This window comes from Neopelma chrysocephalum, unplaced genomic scaffold (genome assembly GCF_003984885.1).
Source record: "Neopelma chrysocephalum unplaced genomic scaffold, ASM398488v2 Primary Assembly neopelma1_86, whole genome shotgun sequence".
Lineage (NCBI taxonomy): Eukaryota > Metazoa > Chordata > Aves > Passeriformes > Pipridae > Neopelma > Neopelma chrysocephalum.
This window is the reverse complement of record NW_020897748.1, coordinates 2,789,391-2,814,270: the sequence shown is the minus strand read 5'-3', so window position 1 is coordinate 2,814,270 and position 24,880 is coordinate 2,789,391. Positions and strand designations below refer to the sequence as shown.

The following is a 24,880-nucleotide window of genomic DNA, read 5'->3' as shown; positions in this document are numbered from 1 at the left end:
CTCCATCTGTCTTCTAATTCCTCCTGCCATCCCATTTGTCCCCCTCCACCTCAATTGCTGTAGGTTGGACCTTTCTTTTAACAGGCGATGTGTGGGGTTTTCTTATTCTCTTGAAACCTCAGTCAAGGTGAAAAAAGCTTTGCTGTCCCAAAGGTTATCCTCTCAATTGCCCTCTTATATGTAGATGGTGTGAATCATCCCCATCCTAGAGACCCCTGGTGGCCTAGTGGTTAGCATGCAGGACTCTCACTGCTGCGACCCGGGTTCGATTCCTCGGTCTCCCGGGTAGATGGAACCCGTTAGCCCTGTGAGGCCATCCATCTATGAGAAGGTCACTCTAAACAAACCTACGTCCTGAGGACCTCACTGCCATTGTCCAAGCTTGCTTGGCCCCGGCAGATGAACCTTAGGATTAAAGGGTGGGCTCAGTTCAGCGCAGGCTGTGTCTCACCTAAAAAATCCATTGCGCAGGCTGGAAAGGTAAAAGACCTTTCCCCAGATCTTCGTTCGCGAAGACTGGCCATTATTATATATATTATATATTATTGTTCTTCTATATTTCAACATTAACTACAAATAATAGCAGGTGTCTCAGCTCTTTGGTCCCTTGTGCTAGTCCCTACCTTGAGTGTTGCATGTAGTTTTTAAAGGCCTGCAGGTGACAATAATGCTATAATTAAAAAACTGAAAACCAAAAATCATCATTCCCTGTGCCTCACTAAAACAGTTTTCAACTTACCAGAAAAATAAAATGCAGCTTCTTTTTGTTTGTTTCTTTTGTTGGTTTTATTTTTGCCATAGCTTTTTGCATCTACACCTGGATGTGCAGAGAAGCCTGCAAAAGGGAGAGCTGCCAGGGCTCTGCGTCACAGTCACACGAGTGCACATGGCACTTTAAAACATACCAAAAGTGAAAACAAAATCCCCTCCCTGTTGAGGTCTGGGCCCCAAAGCTCTGGAGGTTCCCGGGTCTGAACTGAGCTGGGGCCCACAGCAGCCAGGTACAGGACTGGGTGGTGACAGCACTCACCCCGTCCCTCACAGTCCCCCTTGCCGTAGGGTTGTCGGCTGGGGGTCACCGGCCACCACGTGCCCGTGTTTGTGGGGTGTGGGGTTGAGTGCCTGCAAGCACAGAACTGGGAACACCACCCAAAGCATCTGGCTGTGGACCAACAAACATTTCAAGAAGGCTTAGAGCCAAAAGTCACGTCAGTGGGAAGACAGAGGGGCTGGGAGTACTCGTCAGTGTGCTCACAGCCCAGTGATGAGCAGCCCCACACCAGGCAAAGCACTGGATCCAACAGGACCCAGCACTTTGGGCTGCCACAGGGACAGACTCTGCCAGAGCCCAGCGTTTGTGAGCAGGGAGGGAAAGCAGGACATTGAAAAGAGAGGAATAAATTAAAATTCCAGCACTTGGGCCCCACTCATGGCAGGTCCTGAGCACTTTCTATTCCCACTACATTCCCTGGACAACAACTTTACAGCAGAACTGCACTGTTACTGTGAACAGCTACACAGCTAATCTCCTTGGAGAAACGCAGAGATATTTATGTGCCCAGGAGTGCATGTCACTGTGCAGAGACAAGAAGAAAGCTCCATCATCTTGGGGAAAGTGTCAAAAATCCACCTTCCCTGACCAGGTCCCTGTCCTTCCTTGGCTGCTCAGTGTGCCTGGAGAGACAAGCAGTTAGTTTGAAATCCAGGGCTGGCACCCTGAGAGATTTATGGATGTTAGTGCACCAGTGTAATGTAATCCTTGCCCCAATATTTAAAAATAGCCCAAGGGACTGGCCTACATAAACTCCAAGCCATGCAGTCTGGCCTGGGTGCCCAGTTAGCATGATGACATTTCAAACATGATGCAGCTGACTTCATGGCAGTATCGTAGGTTTCATCTGGGAGAGGTATTCAAAGTGTGCACAGGGAATGATACTTCACATTGGATGAAAGCACCAAAACAACCTGGAGGAAGCACTCACCGTTTACTCTCCAGAGCAGCTACTAAATGAGCAGGAGCAATACCTGTATTGTAATATTATTCAGCCATTTATGTGTGCTTGTTTTTCCTGGAAAACAGAGGAAAAGCAAGCCCTGGCAAGGCAGAGGATTACTGCACACATGAAGGGAGAAGCAGTAAATAGGTCAGTAAACACTGGCCAGACTGGGGCCCTTGGGGCTGGGCATCCTGCTGGCTCCCAACAAAGCTTTGCACAGGCAGCCTACAATCCCTAGAGGCAGAGGTCAGTCCTGCTGCCTGCAGCTTGAGCCCTGCCTTCATGGGAGCTCCTGGAAACTGACCTTTGTCCTCCTGGCTCCCAGCCAGGGACAGTGCAGGGATGCAGGTTTTGCACTCTCAGTGTTGTCAATCTCCTTCAGTGCTGGCCCACCCAGGGACATTAGTGATGAGAAGAGCAAGTTTCCTTCTCCTGGGTACCCACTTTGTGTGGCTGTAGGATTGGATACCATGCTAGACCCCACTTAGTCTCTGCTACCGGGGTGCCTTCAGCCTACTGTGGAAGTGGGATAAACTACCTCAATCCCACCAGGCACACCCAGAGCCCTTGTACAGAGGAACCATCAAGGGCAAATGTGCCCCCACATATTTGGGGGGAATTTTCCAAAGCACAGGCAAACCCTTAGAGAGGTTCTCCATCACCCTGACAGCAAATGGAGAGGACTGAGCCAGAAGCCAATGCAGTTCTTGATGCCAGCACGTGCTTCTGGGAACCACAGCACGCGGGGCACACTGCATGGGATCCAGCCAGATGTTTTGCCACACTTGCTTCACTTTACACAAGCCCTTGGGCTGTATAGGAAAAAACACATATGCACAGCTCACCAGGGCTGCACACCCACTGCTCAGCTCTGGCCCTGTGCCTTTGGGTGCCATGTGCTGCCAGGGAGCAGGAAGGCCAGTGTAGCAGAGCTTGGCTTCAGCCAGAGGCTCAGTCTGGTAAGATTTACAGGCAAGGTAAAATATGGTCTAAAAGAGATTTAAACATGAACTTGTGGAGGGCTGTGGGGCCGGGAAGTGGAGGGATGCTTTGTCTGTGGATCTGTCAGTCAGCAACCAAAACTTGCCCTCTAACAGCCTCTGTGACAGGAATTTATCAGTCATGGCCTGGCCCCTGGGTGCTGGTGACCCCAAAGGAAAAGCTGCACCTTGTTTGCAGCCAGATTATCATGGCCCCTGCTCCATGCCAGGTAGCACCCTGGGCCTGTACCATTCCACATGCCTGGCTGCTGGAGGCAGGAGTCACCTGGGATGAGGAACCATGACACCCGGGCTGTGCACAATCACGGTACAATGCTGGGACTTTCCTGCTTTACTGACTGTCTGTTTGGGAATGTTTTAATGACAGAACAAGGGTAAGGTTGCCTAATAATGTAAGAAAAAGAATTCAGATCAGAATTCCCATAGAAAAGCCAAGCACAAGTTTGAGGATGTTGGAGTCCATGTGCTGGGAGATGCTGCACCCTCAGGCTGCCCGAGGACTACATTCAGTACCTAATTGTTTTGGCAAAAGGCTTGTATGTCTAAGACCCAGCATGTCATGGTACAGAGCGCACTCAAGTCTGTATTTCACCTGAGTAAAAAAAAAACATGGACAAAATATTAAAGGAAGAAAGAGTAGAGGTTCCAAACAATGTCAGAAGAAATCAGAGTGAGGGACAAATTTAAAGCAAGAACATTAAACTGCATGTTAGGAGGAGAGCTGACTTAGGAGCGATGCAAACAGGAAAAGACTGAGCAGGGCTGCACAAATAGCCAAAACAGGGAGAGGCACAGGCATTGGAATACATCTGATGGGCCAACAGATTTGGTGGGATTTTCCCCTGCTGATTGGTATGTCATGGCAGTAGTGGATTCCCCTCAACAAATGCTGGAGTGGAGTACAAAATGTAGCTCAGCTCAAGAATAGCCTTTGAGATGTAATGGTCTGAAATACAGTGTATTGAACTGGATGGCCTGGCAGTGCCTGCTAGCCTGAAAGGTTCATTAGCTTCTCCAGAACACCCATCCACTCTGGGGAAGTCTCACCACAGGGTGTAAGAAGGAGTTGCTATCCCTCCCCTGCCAATGAGAGCAGTAGCTCGAATCCCAGCACACTTCATGTTCTGTAAGGGAAATGTTATCTTTCAAATCAGAAATAAACATTCACATTCTCGCACAACAGGAATCTCCACACAAGAAAGCTTAATTGGTTCTTAATTTGTAAATCACCTCAATACATCTTGTAATGCCCTGAGAAAGCCTCTGGTTTCTCCAGGACTTGAATTTCAGTCCTTGAGCTCTTTTCTTCCAGCAATATTGGGTCAGTCCTGGGGCATCCCTGTTTTGGAGCGATGTAAATCTGAGGCTTGGGTTCTGTGCAGAAGTGTCTCCTGATGACACCTCAGAGACCTGACTTCATCCCTTCCATCATGGGGGCTGGCTTGGAAGAGAAACACTCTGCAGCACCTTCCCATTTCATCCACTTTATTTCACCTCAGGGGGACCTAGACTTTCCACTTAAATTCAGGTGGCTTTCTAGACCTCAGCTTATTCTTTCTGGCCTACTAACAGCTTTCTAGCCATCAACCTCTTTGACTTCCACTTTAGAAATGGAGTTTGCTTCCAGTACTTTGTGTGGGAAGACCCATGAGATCTGGCAGAAACAGCAGCTCATAATTCAGGTTCATTACAACCAGAGCAGAATATCACAAATAGCAAGTAGGGAGATGATCTTACCTCTAATAATCTAAAATTTTTAGAATATTCTTTTGATTATTACAGAAGGAAAGGTAACTAAATCTGTTTGAAAAGCCAGAGGCTCTCTCCTTTGCTTAGCATTAGCATCAGTTTCTTTGACATTATTTGTGCTAGTTTTCTCCCAGGTGTAGAGGTTTAACTGGACTTCAAACTTTATCAAGAACACTCAAAAGGTAAAGGCCAGATATTTTTATGTTTACTGGCTGAAATGGTTTTTATTCCATCTCCTTGACTGTGATTATAGAGACACTTCTTGCTCCTTGAAAACAGTGTTAAATTCACAAAGCCATATAAAAGCAATTTATTGCACATCACTGAACACCCTCAAGAGGTCTGAGGCAGCATTAACATTTTTATTTGGAAGTGCTGGTATATCCTTTTGCACATACCCTACCCGTTTTTTTTTCCTACATGATGTCTATGAAAGGCATATAAATGCTTGCAAAGATGTGCCCAGTTCCGTGTAAAAGATAGAAAAGTTTCCACTGGGATGCAGCAGCCTTCACAGCAGCTGCAGCGAGACATTTTAACTCCATGAAGTGCTGAGGAGTGAAGGCACACGATGACAAATCCATCCATGCTGTCCACATAAGGCTTGTTACTCCTGACCAGACAAGCCTTGACTCGCGTGACGTCCGGCTGGGGTGGGGACACCAGGCTGCGGCAGGTGGCACCGGAGGGCCCAAGAGGAGAAGTGACTCAGGCTGCCAAACAGTAGTTTTAAGACACTCACATTTCAGCTGAAATAAAGGTGACCATCACCAGTATCACTGACTGCACAAAGAAATAATCTTAAAATATCCAAACAAAGAAAAATAAAAAACAGAAGCAAGCTCATGTGTTCTGCCAGCTACACTGGTAAATGCCACAGTAATTCAAATGTAAAACACCAAGATAATTGGGCTTTAAAATCAACAAAGCAGTAGTAAAGGCGTTTCATATACAGATAGTGCAGATTGAAAGTCACTTGGCACCGGAGAGAAGTACAGGAATTGCTCAATTTTTGGCTGCAGTTCTAAGGGGTTGTAAAAGTTACGTGAGCAAGTAGCTTTGTTGCTTTATTAGCTGACATTCCTTCTGATCAAGCTTCTTCTTTTTATCTTCCCCCCTTTTTTACTTGTTTTTTTAAGGCATTCATTCCAGGTACAGAGGGGCAGCAGGTGCTGTTTGTGGACTATTTTTAGCACAGAGAAGCTGCAGTTTGGATCTTGGAAGCAGGTATATTTACAGAGAAGAAGCATTCAAAAACATCTGCAGCACAAGATGATTTTCTGCTTAGTCCATAGGCCTAAAAGAAAAAGAAAAAAATAATTGTCCTTTGCCTGGGCCACTGCTGCACCTGGCTCCAATTCCAGCTCTGCAGAGAGCCAGACTTTGCAGCAGGCGGCTGCCCACGCGGCAGGGACGTGCTCGCAGAGCACACTGAGGGCACCCACGTGTCAGGGAGCACCAAGTTTAGCAGGAACTCCTTCATGAATTCCAGTGTTTGCTTACAAAGAGCCGTGGTTTGCGATGCTCCGCTCCCAGCTTAGTTCTCGCAGGATTTCAAGATGTCTGGGACAGGGCTGAAATGTCCAGAAAGGCTATTTTAGCCATACCCTGCAGAGCACTGACCACAGCCAGATAAAGTAAGTTTCTCTCTAAAGCTCTGCTGCAGGTGCTGTCAGGGCTCTTTCTGCAGCAATGCCTCAATATCAGACAGAGAGGAGGTTGCAGATTTGGTCCTAGGTCACCTCCTGCCCCAAAAGGACCAGCCTTGCAGCCCACATTTCTCAGGGAATCTCACCAGGCAATAGCTGACAGTAGGCAAAGCTAGAGCAATTCTTTTCCATGGCAGGAAGGGCAAGAAAAGCCCACAGCGGGAATGGGCAATGTGCTCCTGACTGCAGCCTTGGGCAAGGATCTCTCCTGTGTTTGCCATTTAGGAGCATCTGCACCAGATGCAGAGTTGCCATCATTAGGGTGTCCTGGCTAAGTCAGGTTCACTCCCACCCTCCACAGCTGGCCTTTCCAGATAGGTATACAGTGACCAATGTGAACAGGAGAGAGCAAGACTGTATTCCTCATGGCCACTCCTACAGCTTCAGTGTTTACCTAGGCAATGCAATCCATGGGCTGGGGTTCAGGCATGCGTGGAGGAATGACCCTAGGCAGGTGATGTGTCTGTCCCCCATGCTGCTAACTTGATCTAGCCCAGCCATCTCAGATCCCAAGTGCCTGACACCAGGGACAAGATCCCACACCAGTTCCTGCTGAAGAATCATAGAAACATAGAATGGTTTGGGTTTTAAGGGATCTTAAAGATCATCTAGCTGCAGCTCCCCCACCACAGGCAGGGATGCCACCCACCAGAACAGGTTGATCAGAGCCCCATCCAACACAGCCTTGAACACTTGAAGGAATGGGGCATCCACAACTTCTCTGGGTAATCTGTTCCAGTGCCTCACCATCCCCAGGCTCAGCATCAGGAGCTGCAAATAGCAAGCGTGGTGACCTGTGTTGTATACTGGGAGAGGGCAGCCCTCCCTGTGGGGGTCTGGGTTTCCTTGGAGGTACCCACTGTCCCCACAGGTGGCACCACTTGAACACCCTTCCTGCTGCTTATGTGCTGCCTTAAATTTGTTCCAGCAGTGCAATGGCAGGGAAAGCAGTGTCATTGGGATGTGTGAAGTTCTGTCTGTTCATCTTTTACTATCACAGACTTTACTAGAGAACTAACTCCCTAAAATCAGGCTTCCATACAGTTATCAGTGCTCTTCATGCCTCTGGGGGGTCAACCATAGCTTAAAAACTTCCTTTGTAACAAACTTTCGTCAAGGATCTTATTGTATTTATGATCCTCTAAATGCCCTTGGAAACTCCAGGAGAACGATAAGAATCAGGCCAGAGGGTTTTTGTCAGCTTGACTAATGAAAAACCCACTAAATGAAACAGAGTGACCTTCTTTCCAAAATACCATGTCAATGTCCCAGACACTAAGGTCTAGGGATGGGTTCATAGTTTATGGCTTTGTTTGCAGATCAGCATATTCATACTCAAAAAGGGGTTTGAGTTGTTTTTGGTTGGTTGGTTGGTTTATTTTTTAAAAAGAATGTATTCTTAGAGTAGCTGCATGGACTGAAAAATGAACCTCCCAGATTTCTCAGTAAAGCAGTATTTTTTTAATTTGCCACCAAGTTACCTCAAGTGCTGCCATCAGCACGGGAACCACTCAGAATTAAATCAGATCAGTCCAATCTGCTGAGGATTGCAATTTGTCTTTCTAATGCCAAAACAAAAATTATTAGAAGCAGATTTTCTCTGGTTTTCTTCTAAATTGCAAAAAGAGCCATTACATGGCAAGCAGAAGGCAGAAGGGGAAAGGGGTGGCTGACTTGTATCCAAGCCCCGCACTCAGAGCAGGAGGAGGTCTGAGCACTGGGGAGGCCCCTTCTCCACAAGACGTGACAAACACTGTTCTGTCTCACCACAACAGCTCCCGGGGACTAACACGCAAGCAGAGGCAGTTCCAGCAAGGATGGGGAGCAAAGCCTTGGCAGTACAACCTGTCACCTGCTTTGCATGTATACTGTGTGTTACGAAAGCCCCTCTCAGCCCCTCTTTGTTTAATTTTAGGGCTACCTGCGGAAGGAGGAATAAATTGGCATTACCTGAGGGGGGGGGGGGAAATAAAAAAGAGGGATATAGAAGACATTGCCAAGATGAAATTCCCAGCTGCGGGTTCTGCAGGTTCTGCCTCAAAACTGGGAGGTAGGAGGTTGCAGGTGATTGTTGCAGGAGCCACAGGCAGCAGCTTTCCAAGCTCAGCGAAAGCAGAAAAGAAGCTGCTTGTCCTGCCTTTGTTGTTCTCTGCTTCCTTCTGGACAGGCATATTCAGCCTTTCTTCCCCATCGTTCCCTATGCCAAAGACATGCAGATGTTCCTCTTAAAGGGTCTTAGATCCCCGCTGGAAGAGTTCATGCCCTTGATTTCATAACTTGGAGAGGGGGAAAAGGAAGAACAGCTACAAGAAAAACGATCTCTGAACAACGATTCTTCTCTACACGTCATTCCAGAGTGTGCGATGGGCAGGAGCAGGGATGGGATGGCCCCAAACTGCATCCCTGTACTGCAGTGCCAGCCTTTGCCTCTGCTGAGTGTGGACACGGCAGTGGGACCTCTGTGCTGTCAAATTGGAGACGGTGCAGCCCTCGCCCTGGCCCGGCCCTTGCATGCTCTCTGTCCCAGGGGTCTGAGTCAACAAGAGGAATGTGTGGGGAATGCCAACATGCTGCAGTAGAGGAGGAGAAGAAAACAGCAAAAGAAAAACACTGTTAGGGCTTATGTTTCACAGGAAGCTAATTAAAAATGCTCAAATTAAGAAGGGAAGCAGAGTTACAGCTAAATTTGTCATTTCTGCGTTTTTTGTGCTTTGCATACTCCTCAGGGACCATGTTTTTGAACCCCATGAGGCGCCACTACAAACTATCAGCACGCCTGGAGACAACTCACCATAACCATATCGTGCACTCCTCAGGGACCCATTGCAATCCCTGCCCCCCCTCCGCCCCCTGCCTCACAGTCTTGCCTTACTCTTTGGGGCAGCCAACCTCCTGCACCACAATTAGCCCCCTGGCATTCCCAGAAGCTCCCTGTGGAGCCCCTCCTCCAGAGCAGCTGCTGAGCTGGGGCTGGGGGCTGCTGTGCCCGGCCACCACCACCCAGTGCCCACTACCTGCAGCACAGGTGTTGCCCAATGGAACACAGTGCCAAAGTGGTCCTTCTGCAACAGCCTTCCCCAACTGCTGTCTCCTTCCAGAAGGCCTCCCCTGTTGCTCAACCCTCAGCAGGCCCTGTGGCCCTAAGTGACCCAAAGCATGGGGACTATGCTGGGGACAAAGCCCAGAAGGAAACGAGGGGACCTAAGACCTGCCACCCCACATTACTGATGCTGGCAAGGAGCCACAGCTGCAGCCAGGGGCTCATCAGCATCTCCCAGGGCAGAGTTCAGGCTCCAATCCCCACGTTCCCAGCAGTGGTTAACACAAGCTTGATCTCTTTTAACCCTGCATTAAAAATTGCAAATTCCCCAAAGCTACACCTACAAAGGCAGGTCTGCAAGGTCTTAGAAGACACATGGTGTGTCCTACACTGTCATGTAGGAAAGATGCCCCTTTCAGGAACCTCTCAACCAGCAGCTGTGTAAGTGCTTGTTCAGAATAAAATATGAGGAACAAACTATTTTGCACATTCTTAAAAAAAAAGAGTGGGGGCACACACACACACAGCTATATGTTTCTCTCTGAAACACTGAAATACAAGGTGTCTCAGTCAGTCTCAGCTCTGGTGTGCCGGGAGTACAAGAGATTAAGGGAACTACACCACGGATTTAATTTTCTTCCTGTGGCCTTAGGATCAGGAGGTTTTTCCAAGATGTCTTTAGAAATTTGATGTAATGAAAATGGTACGATGTGATTGCATTTCCAGCCTTGGCCAGCCAGGAGGCAAACCAAGGCCAGAGAGCCAGGCTGCAGCTGGATGAGCCCAGGTGGCTCCATAGTGGCACGTCCTGGGCTGCCTTGAAAATCCCTTGTCAGACAAGTGTTCAGTTTACTACGTCAACATCTCGGGCAGCAAGTGCTGGGATCTGGAACACACTGCCATACACTTTGGGGGTAGCAGTTCCTGCGGCCTGGTGGGACCCAGAAGGGTGCCAGAGCAAGGTGGATTTCTGGAGGACGTTTTTGCACCAACTACTGTCCTAGCAAAAGCCACAAACTCTTCTTTTTGCAGAGTTTCAGGTCACATCCAGTAAATTTTGGTGATTAATTTTGTTGTATCCAACATACCTCTGGGGCTCCCCCTACCCTGCCCAAGCCCCAGGACCCCATTTCATATCCCATCTGCAATTAAACAAAAAGCAGTCAACACTGCAGAGCTGCATTGGTTTCTGCAAGAGCAAGGTTTGTGCTGGGTTTTGTATAGGAGTTGTTGCCATGGGAAATATAAGTGTTTGTCAAAACTTCAAAATCCAACCCAGCGTATCAAAGCATCTTGCTTCCTCTTATGTACCCACAAAGCCGGGGACAAATTTCAGTGGTGGCAAAGCAACTGCAGAGAGGATGTGGAATTAAATTTGCTCAATATATATTAAAGAGAGAAAAAAGTAGACAGCAGCAAGGAAAACAGAAAGGAGAGCATCAGTGAGTAAAGAAAAAGTACCAGGAAAAAACAGGCCAAAAGGAAAAAGAGTTAATTAACAGCAACGTTTTATTTTAATAAAATTCAGTGACACTTAGAGAGAGTCCTGTGATGTCAAGCCCAACCCTGAAATTACATTGCAAACAGCACTCAGGGTTGCAGTGTGTTCCTGTTACATGGGCATTGCATTAATGACACTCACTAGTGACAAGGCCATGCCTTGACTGTGTAGGTGGGTGTGGGGCTGGGTGTGCCTCCTCTCTTCTGCCTGGTTTTCTTCTCCTCCCCAAGCCCCGCTTCTGAGGTACCAGTACCTTCTATACCAGCACACAGGCTCATAATGGGGAGGAAAAAGAGCAGCTCCCTCTCCCCAGCTGGTCAACACCTAGCAGAGCAAAAACGAGAGGAAGTGAAAACCACCCTAAGCCCTTGAGCCCGAGTGATGTTTGGCCCTCCTGACTCCCCTCCAGCACAGTGCGGGCAATCAGCTCTGCCAAGCACATCCAGCAGAGTTGCCAATAAGACAAGGACCAAAGGTTTCATTCTATACCAAAAGTTCAGAACTCTAGACAGGCAGGTGAGAGTCCAGGAGGAAGGCACCCAAAATCACTGCCAGCCAGTAGTGCTTTCAGGAGGCAGGGTCTGTATTTCTTAGGTACGATGTGATGAACCCAAGACAGCACCGTGCCATGCTGCTGAGAAATTCTCCTCTTCCCCAGCAGCAGGACTGCAAAACTTCAATGTCTCAATATCACACAGAGAGGAGGTTAAAACGTTGTTGCAAAGTTTCCACTGATGGTGGTGGTAAGAGCCACTGAAATACACTCGCAGGAACACATTTCTTCTTCTTTTCTTGTTACCTACTAACACCAAAAATACTTTAAGCACATCCAAATTGTTTATCTTTTTTTTTCTTAAAGGTTGTGTGTAACAAAGGCAGACAATTTTCTTGACTTTAGCAAACAAAACTAATTTTCCTTCAGTGAGGCGTCACTTCGATTTCCCCCTAGAAACATTCTGATTTGAGTGATTTCTTTAAAGATGCACTAGGCGAGGAGCTGTCACCTAGCTCACACTATTCACTCACTGAACTGCTGCCCATTCAAGGCCTGAAGCAGTGTGCAAATAGCACTGACCATCTTTTCCCTTTGTGTTCACTCAGTCAAGAGAAATCGTCACTTAAACACTAAAGATCTGTCCTCCTTCTTCCCCAGATCCAGCTTTATGAAACTAGAGCCTAAATAAACTCCTAAAGATGTTAATCTCATTAGGTGTGCAGGTGTCCCACAAACTGGGATGTGCGCTGCACATCAGCACTGAGCTGTGTCTTGGTGAACTGTGAGCACTGGATCAAGCCACTAGCACATAATCCGTGTCTAAAGCGATAAAGGAAGCTCATCACCTTCTAGCTCCTCTGTCCTGTTTAAACACCTGTTTGACTGTTCCATGACAGTTTTGTGACAGGCTTTTGGGTTCTGATCCAGTGCTGGAAGGGACAATGTGAGCATACATCAGAAATGTGAGGGCAAAGCAGTGCTGGCCACCCTAGTGACTTGTGCTGAGGACTCCTCTGCACCCCAAGTATCAGATACTGGTGCAGTCTAACCCCTTCTGGCAGATATTGATTATGTTTTGCAGGTGGGACTTTTAAGCCCTCAGGTACTCTTTGCCTTCTCGGCAATGGGTCCTTCCCCCCTCCCCTGCCCAACTGCATTCTAGATCAACTAGATCCATAATTAACTGTCAAAACCTGGGGACATGCGTGAATATCTGCTGTGTGAGGAGGCCATGGCACATTGCTTGTGTGTGCCCTTGACGACAGCTCAGGCAGTGCTTGGTGGAGGTGAAGCTTTTGTTGCTTTACGCTGCCCAAACCCTGTGTCAGGCAGTGGTATCTCCAGTCTGTGGGACCACCTAGGACAGTTTGCACACTCAGTCATGCCCTTGCAGCCATGACAACGCTGCACAATTATTGCCAAAGAGCTCTTTAGTTTGTTTGTTCTTCCCATGGCACCTCCGTATCCCACCTTGTGGTATGGTGGCGTGAGCTGGATGAGCCAAGAACTGTAGGGGCTGAACCATGGAAAGGGTTCCTGTTCAGGGCTCAGTGTATCTGGGCAGAGGAGTTGGCAGAGAGCAAAGTGGAGGAATCCCCTCCATCCACCTCCAACCACTGCTCCAGCACAGCCCCACAGCTGTGCCGCCCCGGCAGTCCCTCACACGGCAGTACCTGACCTTGCTGGGATGAGCTGCCTTGGCACACACAGCCAACACTTGTGCCGTGGCAGCGGAGAGCTCGGGCTGTCCGACCTCCACTCCCAGCATGAGGAGCCAGTGCAAAGGCGATGGATGGGGGGGATCCTGGCTGCACGGCCGTGCCCCTCAGAGGAGACTGCAGAGCTCTCTGCACAGGGCAGTGGCCAGCAGGCTCTGTGGTATCTGCTGCTCCATGCAATGCCAATGGATCCTTCCTGAAAACCGGGCATGCCCCACCAACGTCCCCACCACCTCCTGGGAGGTTTGCTGTCTGACGCCTGGGAATATGCTATCCCACAAGAGAAGTTGGAGTCACTTTCCAAATCTAACTGCATCTAGAATGTATTTCCTTTCTTTCTTTTACATTTTATAAATAGTCCAGCCTTCCTGCAGCTTTTTTCCTGGCCTGGTGACTCATCATCGACTCATCATACTTATTGCTTCACTTAAATAGGGCATTGAAAAGTCTTTTGCATAATGAAAAAAAATTAATAAACAGATCCCCCCCCAGCTGCAGATTAGCAACTGACTGCTTCAGATGGGAAGATCTGAAATAATTCCTGCTATCCTGTGGTTGGGAGGGTCATGTTAAGATGAATCAGTGTGAGACAGCAGCAGTGTCTAGGCCAGCCAGTCCATAAGTGCTTGTCCTTTCCACCCGCCCTGCTTCCCTCTGAGTACTTCCAGACCATAACAATTTCTTTCTCCTTCTTAGTTCAATGACGGGTATTTTTGCCTCGTGTACTGCACTGAGAATTTCACAGGGATGCCACAGTTTCCCTTTTATTTCAAAAAATGGCAAGACTTTTGCCAGCATGGTTTCCCAGCAAAAGGAGATGGAGGTGACCACACCGAGCAGCCGCCAGCTTTGCTGGATCCATGGGATGCTTGTGGGTCACCTCAGCTGGAGCTGAGTGAGGAGGTGAGGTCCCAAAGATACTAACAGTCTCCCAGGCTCCATGAGAAGAAGAACCCCCAGTTTTGGACTGCTGCCAATCAGGGCTGGGGGTTCTGTGAGTGCCAGTGCTGGAAGGGAAGGTGAGCCCACGAGTCAGGGCCAGGGAGGGATGCAGCCAGCAGCATCACGGTTCCAATGCAGGGTTCAAGCTGCTCCAGTGCCCCCAGCAAAGGCTCCCATGCAGCAAGGCTGCTTCTGGTTTTCCATTTCCCAAGCTCTGCTCTGGGCTGCAGAAGGCGGTGAAAAGCCAGGAGCAGTGTGGTGCCAGGAGATGGGGTGACAGGGTGGCTGTCACCTGCAGATGGAAGGGCTGTGATGCCAGTGGGAAGCATGTGGCCTAATTTGCTATGGTGGGAGCTCCCAATAAGGCACTGCACAGGCTGAGGGTGTGGGGGAGCCCCTGAGAACAGCATGCAGCCACTTGCAGGTAGGAACAGGTGTTCTTATCTCCAGAAGGGCAGGAACCTTGACATCTCTTTGGACCTCAAAAGCCCCAGAGCAACTACATGGTGCTGCGAGGGCAGGTAATATTGGTGGGGAAAAGAAAAGGAAATAAAACCACTTATGCTCAACCAAGAGCATTAAAGGCAACTGCTCCCTAAACCTGCATAGCAACCAGATGCCAACAGCAGCACAGCACACACACACGCTCCATGGCAGGAGGAGCTCTCTGGCCATCCCTGCCACCCTCCCGGGCCAGCGCTCTGTGCTGCAGCTGAAAATAAGGAAATTCCTTTGGTTTTCCCAGCCTTTGCTTCTGCCTTTGCAGTCCCTACCCTCTCAGTCAGGATTACCTGGGCAATACTGATGACAGTTGATAAAGAATTCTGTCTTCATTAAGCTGATTGCATGGCTTGTTTGAAGATGGCTTCTCTGTCCTCTTGTGCTGTGGCTCCTAAATGCCTTTTTACTTAGTGGCTGCTTCTCTGGTGTGCAGCGACTGGTGATATTACCTTGTGGCTGAGAGGTGGTCAGGGGACTTGCTTTTTTGTCTGCTGGATGGGGGTTTCATTAACATTTTGACCACTCTGCATTTTAGGCCATTAAGGTACTTTCTATATCCTGCCAGGCAATTGAACATTAAAAGCTCTGTTTCCCAAGCAGAAGTGTTTAAAGTACCTGAGGTTGCTGTTCACAATAAGTACCCCATGCCAGTCTCCCAGCTATCCCTGAGAAAATCTCAGCCTTCACCATTAAATGATGACTGTATGGCATTCAGCCCAGATGGCACTAATGAGAAGTTTGTGAAGGTTTTAAAAAAAAGGTAGACTTGACAAATGTCAGATCCTCTTTCATGTGTTGGAAGCAGTCAGGAGATGAGCTGGGCAGGGAGGAGACTCTATATGTCTCAGCTATTCAAAGCCATGTAAGTTTTGTTGAGGCCCTGGGGAATATTTAGCCAAGGCAGGGGGTGCTTTTGCCTCTCCACAGCTGTTAGCACATGGGCAGTCCCCGCCACAGCTGCATCCATTTTTTTGGGAAGTTGTTTCCATTCAAGTACCTTGACATCTACTGAAACCTTTCGAGTATTTGAAGTCATGGTAACAGCTGAATTTTTTTTCCCCCAGACAACTACTTTGACTTTCAGAGTAGAATACACAATCAAGTATAAAGTTTAATCAGAACTATGTTATCCTAATAAAGCTTCTGAATTATTTAATGCATTTTATATGATGATTACCTGATTTATATTACTGCACCCCAAGTGAGTTAGCAAGTTTAGCTCCTGTCTTCTCACAAATGTAACAAGACAGCTAAAAATGTGTTTTGCTCTTGTTTTATTACTGCTAAAGCATCACATTTTCTTTCGGTGACAACAGAAAATATTCCAGATCCTCATATCCTCAGACATGGAAGCTCTGTGTGACATATTAAATTACATTGTAAGACATATTCTGAAAACATTTGTTCTAGCTGATTATTACCCCCCCCTACTCTCCCCCTGCCCCATCCACATGCTCCAGGAGAGGCAAAGTTTTCTGCAGAAAACTGTGTGATACAGAACTGGAAGCTTGAGCCCTTAATGCACATATTCATTCATCATTTCTCTTGACCTGATTTTGTGCTCTAACTTTTCTGACAGATTGTGTCTCCTTGGTGATCAAAGTTTGTTGCCAAAGCAGACAAATGAATCATCTATTTACAGTAAAAGTGCGGAGCTGCCAGGGGAATACCTGATGCCACCGCATGTGGTGTGCAAGTCTCAGGCCAGCGGATGATCAAGTCCTTCCTCTCAGCTCTTTGGGTACAGGCCGCATCTGCACTGTGGCACTCACGCCAGCACAGAGGCTGAACAGACCCTCTGCCAGGATCACAGGACTGGCTGGTTAAGGGTGTCTTGAAATAGCACTGCTGGATGGTACAGATCAGGAGTAAAAACCTCAGAAAGCCAAGCTCACCAGGCAGGATGGGTGGACAGGCTGCCCTGGTTCTTGTTTCAGCTTTGTCTGTGATTCCAGACAAGCTGACCTAGCTCAGGACCCCTCTTCTTTTTAAATACATTCGTTCACCCATAGAGCATCTAAGCCTCCCACAAATACTCCTGCTGTAATGGAAATCAGTCTTTTCCAAACCATAAGGGAAAATGCTTGCTTTTTCCAACCTTCTCTTCATCCTCTCTGAAGATTAAAATCCCTGAGAAGTGGCAGAGTGCTCAGGGCATATGCAGGGTGCACCACAGTTCCCTATCACTGATCTGTCTGGGTTTAGGCTGAGGGTGGGATAACCAGACCCCAGACCCCCTAACCCATCCAGCTTGGTCCTACTGCTCCACCTGTGGCTGGAATGAGTTGCCTGCACTACACCCAGGGTAAGCAGGCACCCTCAGCCTCCCTTTCCTCCTCTCCCCCAGCGCCAAGGTAGGCATACCAAGCATGGGGTTTTATCACTTTGCTTTGGACACAGAGGCTTGCTCCCTCCTTTCCCAAGACAATTTGTTGTGACAGCCCAGCTGCTCTTCCCTGCTGCCTGCTGGGACAGGGAACGTCTTTCACTCCAGCTCGTGTAATCTATGTCACCACTGCAGCATTGGCTTTCACATGCGCGCATCGCTTCAGAGCACAGTGCTAAGCAGCAAGCTGGAGGGTTTATAGATACTTCAAAAATCTTCTTCCAAGAATATATGCTATCTCTTGGATCCCTTCAGCTCGACCCCCCAGAGCCAGGTGTCTGCACAGCAAATGACAGCAGTGGCCACCCTGGCAAGCCCCACTGCAGCCAGAGACAGCCACTTGGCATCCAAGTACTAATTGTGGGAGTTGTTTAGAGCGTCTTGGTTTGCATTTCTGTTCTGCTTCACCATTGAACCCAAACAGGAGAACAAAATACGAGGTGTGCCTTTGGTTTATCTACAGGAATAAGGAAGTTCTAAATATTTACAGCAACTGTAGAAAAATCATAAAAATTAAGCTTTCTACTATGCAGCCAAATTTGATTGCACAATAAAGTCAGCATTGAAAAGATGTCTAATAATGCCCTTTCGACTACATTTTTCAGGTTAGCCTTAGATTAAACCCCAAAATAGCTAATTTAATTTCCAGCTGGCTTCCACAGTTAAGCTTTAAAAATTGTGTATAAGGTAAATTCACAATGATGGCTCTGCCTTCAGCTGGAACCAGTCAAAGAGCACTTCTTGCTGTTAAATTCTGTATTTAGAGGGAGAAGCAGTATTTTATTTATCTCCCGACAATGCCAGAAACAGGCAGCCTCCCAGCAGTGCAGCCAGTGGGTGCTCCCAGGGCACACCCCCTGCACACCTTGGGAGTGGAATGCTACACAAAAAGCACCAGCAGCTGCTTTTTCTTCAGAAAACACAGGCAGCGGAGATGGGCAAGGCATGGCAACACTTTCTTCCTCTTGTACTGCATGGCAGCATGACACTGCTCACTTGGAAAGTCAGATTTAAGTTCAGCTCCATGCTGAGCTTGAGGGGCATTGAAGCCCACTGAATGGACTGCTGAGGAGAGCCATAGGGCCAGCTCAGCATGGGCAGGATACCGATGGGAGGTGGCACTTTCTTTATGCCCTCCTTCTGTAGGGCTGAGGCACTAAAGGGGATTCAAGGTTCAGCATGCCAGGCAGAGCTGGTGAGAGGACCCGGTTCCTTGCCCAAAAGCTACTTGCAGATGTGGAAGGGTTTCAGACCCAGAGCTCTTACAATATTTTCTCTCGTGCTCATGAAATGAAAAGTACGTTGAAACAAGATGGTGTGCAGGACTCACATTGCTGGGGAAGAAGCCTCTCTTTTGCATTGTGCTATGACAGTGTATTCCCCCTGGAACAAGAAAGGACCATGACTCAGGTGTTCCCTACGCAGAGCTCTGCGTCAAATAGGATAAGGTAAGGCGTGCCCCTGTCTCAAATGCCTGGTAGGGAAGGGCAGTGAGTCAACACCCACGATTGTGAAATCCGGGGATCCCTGCAGGCAGGGGAGGTAGGGGAGCAGCACTAATGGCCACCCCTGGCATGCAGGGGCAGCAGGCAGAGAAGCCGTGTTGCCTGCCCACTGCCCTGAGACACGAGAACCTCAATTCCCTGCCCTCCTCCAAGCAGGGAACTCCCACAGGAACAGCTTTAATGGGGGCGGGCAAACCCCTGGCCTGGAGCCCATCTCCAGCCCATCTCAGTGCCAGCCCTGCCTGCCCACTGGCCCTGTTCAAGGCAACGGGGGATCTGGATCCCACACTGTGGGGGTGGCAGCCAGCTGCCACCACCTCTGCCTGACAGCCGAGCCACCAGGAACAGAGGCTGGGTTCCTTCCTGGGGAAGACAGTGCAATCACCAACAAAAAGGAAATGCTTTTCATCAGTGTTATAATGGCCCACATAAGCATGTTTAGTTTCGGGTGCTGAAGAAAAGGAGGGGGATGAAGAGCTGGGAGAAAAAACCCAAAACCTCAACAAAATAGAGATGCAGAGTAGTAAGCGCAGACTTGAAATTCCACTCCTTTATAGTGCTTCAAAAAAATCAAAAATTAGGAGAGGTTCTGCTATGAATTAAAAAAAAATAGAGAGGTCTAGATTAAAGAAAATTGGTTTATTGTAAACAAAGTAAGAAGTACAACATAAGAAATGTGCAAATCTTTGAAGTAGTCACAAAAAGCATATCTAATACACTATTTTCAAACCATCACTTTCTGATATGTGTCCTCAACATAATATGATAAAATAGAAATAGTGAAAATTGATGCATTGTCACAAAAGCTAGTTTAAATTCTAGGCCGGTGTCTTTGCTGCCTTGTTTTGCTTATCAAATCACAACTTTCGAATTTAATACAATACACAATATATCCATTTTATTTTTAGCATAAAATGCCTCTCAAAGAATAACACAATCAAGAAGCCTAAGAGTCTTGGTTTTCTTCCTTAATCAACCCGAGTAATTTACAGTTACCATGTTTCTCTTCAAAGTGCCCTGTATCCGCTCACAAGAAGCGCAGTAAGAAGGTGGAAACTGTAAGCAACACAAAAGCAGAAGCATCGTGCAATGCCCAGGTATAACCAGCTGTAACAATCACAAAGCTTGCCAAAGCAGCTGGGAAAATATTACAAAGCTAATGAGAATTCAGAAACATTCCTGCCCTTTGGCTGCCCATGTGGTGACCCTGCACATCCCTCCCAAGCCGCTCTGGACAGCAGTGTAAAGCTGAGTGTGTTAAGCACCCCATGCAGGAGGAGAGGCCTAAAATCTCCAGGACTCTGGCACCAAATCATTGGTTATGATGAGGCTGGAGAATGGTTAGGAGGAAAAGATTCCTACCAAGAAAAGGTGACAGAGGTAGGAAAACCTGTTTAGATTATCTTACGCAGGTGGTTTCTGGGCTTTCAAGTCTGTGCCCGTACACTGCCGCTGTTCTAGTCTGCACCTACAGAAGACTGACAACTGGTAGCTAAAATAAGAGTTGGTCTCAGGTGTCAGCAGCAAACCCTCAAGAATACTTGTGTTTGACTGATCTAGAGTATACACGAGTAATTTGCAAATTTCAAAACTGGCACAACATGGCTGCTCTGCTCTAGAACCTTCTCTTTCTCTCTCTCCCTATCAGTGCAAAGGACACCCGCTATTCGAGTCAGCCACTGGTTCTCCCAGCAACTTTTTTTGAGGCTGAGTGCAGGCTGCCTTTCCCTCTCTGCACTGGCCTCAGAAGCCAGCACAGGAGAACCACAGATCGGGAGCAAAAGCCTTTTTTCAGCCGGCCTATCCCAGCAACAACAGTTAATTTCACCATCTTCAGAGCAAGTCCTGTCACTGCGCAGTTGCAGACGTTGGTGGCACAGCAACATCGTTCAACTTGCTCACTTCCATTTGCCAGTTCGGTAACTTCTTTGCTGACAAGTGGCGACGCGCGTGCTTCGTTAGGTGGTCGCTGCGCATGAACCGCCGCTCACACATAGGGCAGGCAAACTTCTTCTCCCCAGTGTGTGTTCTGCGGTGGCGAGACAGTTCATCAGACCGTGCAAACCTCCTCTCACAGCCTTTCCAACTGCAACTAAACGGCTTCTCTCCTAAAAGAAAAAAACAACAAAGGGAAAAACCCAGTGAATACAAACTGAGCAACAAACACTACTGCCTTGATTGGAAGGACCTGACTTTTTCAAAGGAAAGTTTCTACTATGACAGTTGATCAAAAAATCTACATAAATATTACACACACAAAATGTGGAAAATTGTTTATATACCAATATTTAAACACCTGGACTCCCTATCCTCAAGGCTATGCAGTACAAAGGGTTAAAAATTCCCTGGAACCAAATATTTTGAAATGGTCTCATCTCAAGATGATGGTCATCTTAAGACAGATGATTTTAACTCAGCTTCACATGAACTGCAGATAACGATGACTCAGCGTGCCCAAAACTCCTCTCTGAAGTGCAGCCTGCAATGATGTTTTACATAACAGGCTCTGGTACTACACTGTGAGCCTATGTGAAAATAGAGAGGAATCTTTCTGCTACTCCAATTAAGGGCTGAGGCATGGAAAAGTTACTCTAAAATAACCAGGGTAGGAATAGTTTGGAGTGGATCCTTACATTGTTTCATAAAAGAATCTCTGAGTTTTACCCACTTCTGACAAGGGCATTCCTGAGGAAAAGCCTAATAAGGCATCTTTAGCTCTGCTTCCACAGAGGCATTACTGAACACCTTTTGACATGAAGTGAGTCCAGCACAAACTGCTGAGTCACCTTCCCCTCTGGGAGATTTCCTGTCAGAGATTAGGCAGCATTATAATGCACGCTGGCAAAAAAAATATTGCATTGCTGCCCCGCAATTTGCTCCATGAACAGATCCAGTAATCACTAGAACTATAACAAGCTGTGTACAAAACCACAATTTTTTAAATGAATTTTTAATGTCCAGCACCAGTGACCAACCTGTGTGTGTTCTGACGTGAGCCTTCAAATGAGAGCTCTTGAAGTATGTTTTCCCACATCCTGGGTAGCTGCAAATGTGACTTCTTATTCTCGAAGAATCAGCCTGAAGAGTGGTTTTTGCTGCGGAAGGTACAAAGCCAGGAGCAGGGGCAATGGGAGAGAGTCTCGTGCCATTTGGACTAACAGTGGGAGCCTTTGTGCCCTGCACGACTGGCTGGGGCACAACAAACATGACAGCACCTTTGGGAACCTGAGTGCCCATGAAGACCATGGGCTGGCAGAAAGCCGGCTGCTGGCTTGGCACGGTGTTGGGCACTACGGCCGTCACAATGTTGTTGTTTGAGGGCAGTGGGACCATCTGGCAAATCACTGGCACGGAGGGGGCTCCGCTGCCTTGGGCAGGGGATGGTGGTGCTGCTGCCTCTGGCTGCTGTGTTGGTTCAGGGACAGGCTCATCCCTGCTGACTGAGGGCTTTGTCAAGGGCACCGGACCAGCAGCTGGTTCCACGGTTCTTCCTTCTGCCACCGACAGTCCACCGCCCTCAGCACTGGCTCCATTCGGCACCACAGCGGAACACATGGAGCGCTCTGCTATGGCCTTCTGTTTACTGTTTGCTTCCCTGGAAGCACCATCCTGGTATTTGAGCACACTGGCTGCTCTCACCGGGCAGGTTTTGTGATCGCAGAGTTGGGCATCGGCCGTGTGGCGGATAACACTCGTCACCTGAGCTTTCAGAGGCCTGGCTGCTGGAGACCTCTCCGCCTCTCTCCGAGGTACGGCCAGAGGAGGTTTGGCAGCCTCGGACAGTGACTTGCTGAGCGGATGGATCACCTGTGACATCTCGAAGTCGGAAGGGCTGTAGGGCGGTGTCAGGCACTGTGCAGGGGAGAGAGACACAGTAAAGGGGGCATGTTAACAACACATCGACACACTAATTGTTAAAAACGGGCACATGCACATATAAATTCAAAAACTTACAAATGCTGGTATCACATTGAAGTCTGCTGCTCCAGGAAGCAAAGCCTCATCACTTTCCTCTGACATGTCAGATGCTGGAGTTATAGGTCTCATTTCTGCATGTTTCTTGAAGTCTGATTTCCAGTTGCAACTCATAGAAATAAGGGCTTCTACAGCCTCATAATCACTTTTTTCCGCTGTATTGTTCCAGAAATACCTTGTATCTCTCTGTTTCTCAGTCATCATCTCCATTTCTTACTCCTGTTTTGGTTAGAGGAAAACAGGAAACTTTAAACTTGATGATAAGTTTGAGTATTTTGCAGTTACATATATTTTTTGCAATTATATATTTTGCAGTTTGCTTATAAGAAGGCATCGTAAAAAACAAACAGAACAACCTGTGCAAGATAAATATACTTGGTGCGCCTGTATTTTCCTGCCTTCTTTCTTATTTATATAATATTTTTATGAAGTTGTTAGTGGGGAAATCTGGCCATCAGGTGAAAATTACATATTTTCTTGGGACAAAAGAACTCCTTCAAATTTAAGTATGCTAAAGTTATTCCACTTTACAAGAGCTGTGTCTGAGAGCTTAAAAAAAATCTTTATCCCCTCCAAAAAAAGTAAATCAAAACTTTCCCACCATTCCACCCTCCTTCCATTTTTGCTTTGGACACAGCTTTCAGCACTGTGCTTATTTTGGCATGTGAGAAAGGACTGCATTGGGACTGATTTTGACCAGTCAAACAATCAAATGATGGACATTCTTTTTCAAAAGGTATTAGCTACCAAAAATGTTCTGGAAAATACTCAAAGGGTCTCTCTCACACATGCATACACGCAAGGAAATCATCAGCTTGGAGAGATGAAATATATATATATTTCACAGAATATATATCTCTCTCTCACTGAATCACAGAAACAATTAGGTTGGAAAAGACCTCCAAGTCCAATCTGCAACCTACTGTGTATGTATGTTCTATATGTATACTCCCTGTGTATACATAGATATATTTATATACACCTATAAGTGTATCCCCTCAGAGGGCACAGTGGGCGTGGCTCACGCGCGAGCCCCGCCCCCAGCTGTTGGGCGCGCACCACCCTCACCTCAGCGCACCCCGCCGGCCACCCCCGCGCGCACCGCCCCCGCCCGCTCCTTATTGGTTGCCCCCGAGCCGCGCTGAGCGCCCATTGGCTGGCGCAGAGCGAGGCGCGGCCCGGGGCGGGGCACGTGAACAAAGCGTGATCGGGCGCCGCCGCGCGTCGACCTTTCCCCCAGTTCCCCCGCGAGGCGCCCCCGCCCCCGGCGCGCGGCGCCGGCCGGCAGGGAGGGAGGGAGGAGCCGTCACAGCGGGCGGGGGCCGGGCTGGGGTCAGCGCCGCCACACCCGGCGCCTCCCGCAGCGGGGGAAGGGAAGGGAAGAGTAGCGGAGTCCCCGCTGGGAGCGGGTGCGGTAGCCGGCTCTTCCCGCAGCGCCGCTCCGCTTCCCGGCCCCCGCGCCGCCCACCCCGCGTGGCGCCGGGATCCCCCCGGCTCCCTCCTTCGCCGCCGCCACCTGGCACATGCAGCCGCCGAGCCCGACGCCCACGCCCGGGCGGGCACGCGGGCACAGGGGCTGCACGGCGCCGCACCGGCGCTGCCAACAGGTTCCCGGAGGCTTCTTTCCTTCCTTCCTTCCCTCCCTCCCTCCCTCCCTCCCTCCCCTCCCCGCGGCTTTCCTCGCCAACCTGCCCCGTGGAGGGCTCTCCCCGCGGGCGGCTCTCCGACATCACCCCCAGCAGCCCCAGCCGCCTGCCGCGGCTCACCCCGTCCAACCGCCACCCCAGCCCGGTCTCCCGCCGGTGCCACCGCCCGCGGCTCCTCCTCTCGCCCGGGTCGCCCCGGCACGTGCCCTGGGGATCCCCCTGCCGTGCCATCCCCGGGGACTCCCTCCGCGCCATCCCCGGGACTCCCTCCTTCCCCACCCGCGCAACCAGCCCGGGGTGCCCGGGTCGCTCACCAACCGAGCCGAGCCGAGCCGAGCCTGCCCCGCGGTGCCGCCGCTCTCCCGGTTTTCCTCTTTTTGTTCGCCGCTTGCGCTCGGGCGGCGGCGCCCCCGGGCCCGCGCGCGGGGGGGGTGGGTGGGGTCCCGGGTCGCCCTCCGCCAATCGCCGGCAAAGGTGTGTGGGGCGACGGCCAATGAGCGCCGGGCGCCCGCGCGTGATCGGCGGCCGCGCGGCGGCGTGTCCGGAGTGTCAGCGCGGCGTGTCCGCGGCGGCTGAGTCAGGGCGGCCCCCCCGGCCCTGCCCTCCCTGGCAGCCGTGTGGGAGCGGCGGGGGCGGCCCGGCGCTTCCTCCCGCATGAGGTCACACGGCGGCGGGGGAGGGAGCGGGAGAAGCCTCCCCGGCGCGGCCCCCGCT

The 24,880-nt window shown here is 49.2% G+C and overlaps 1 protein-coding gene across 1 annotated transcript; it reads right to left on the bottom strand.

The window, feature by feature from the left end:
• Nucleotides 1-19,421: 19,421 nt before the first annotated feature.
• KLF10 (Kruppel like factor 10) lies at nucleotides 19,422-24,587 on the bottom strand. The gene is made up of 4 exons (XM_027692502.1): nucleotides 24,497-24,587; nucleotides 22,500-22,740; nucleotides 21,521-22,397; nucleotides 19,422-20,653 (listed from the first exon to the last, which is right to left on the bottom strand). The coding sequence occupies exons 2-4, from the start codon at nucleotides 22,728-22,730 to the stop codon at nucleotides 20,394-20,396; spliced, it is 1,368 nt and encodes a 455-aa protein (XP_027548303.1). The 5' UTR covers nucleotides 22,731-22,740; nucleotides 24,497-24,587; the 3' UTR covers nucleotides 19,422-20,393.
• Nucleotides 24,588-24,880: the final 293 nt, after the last annotated feature.

What these genes read in the sequence shown, in the direction of transcription:
- KLF10 (XM_027692502.1), bottom strand. Translation starts at nt 22,730, where the DNA reads ATGGAGATGATGACTGAGAAACAGAGAGATACAAGGTATTTCTGGAAC. An exon ending in TCAATGTGATACCAGCATTT is followed by an intron (nt 22,398 to 22,499) that starts GTAAGTTTTTGA and finishes TCCCCTGCACAG; the next exon opens with TGCCTGACACCGCCCTACAG. An exon ending in TCACGTCAGAACACACACAG is followed by an intron (nt 20,654 to 21,520) that starts GTTGGTCACTGG and finishes TTTTTCTTTTAG; the next exon opens with GAGAGAAGCCGTTTAGTTGC.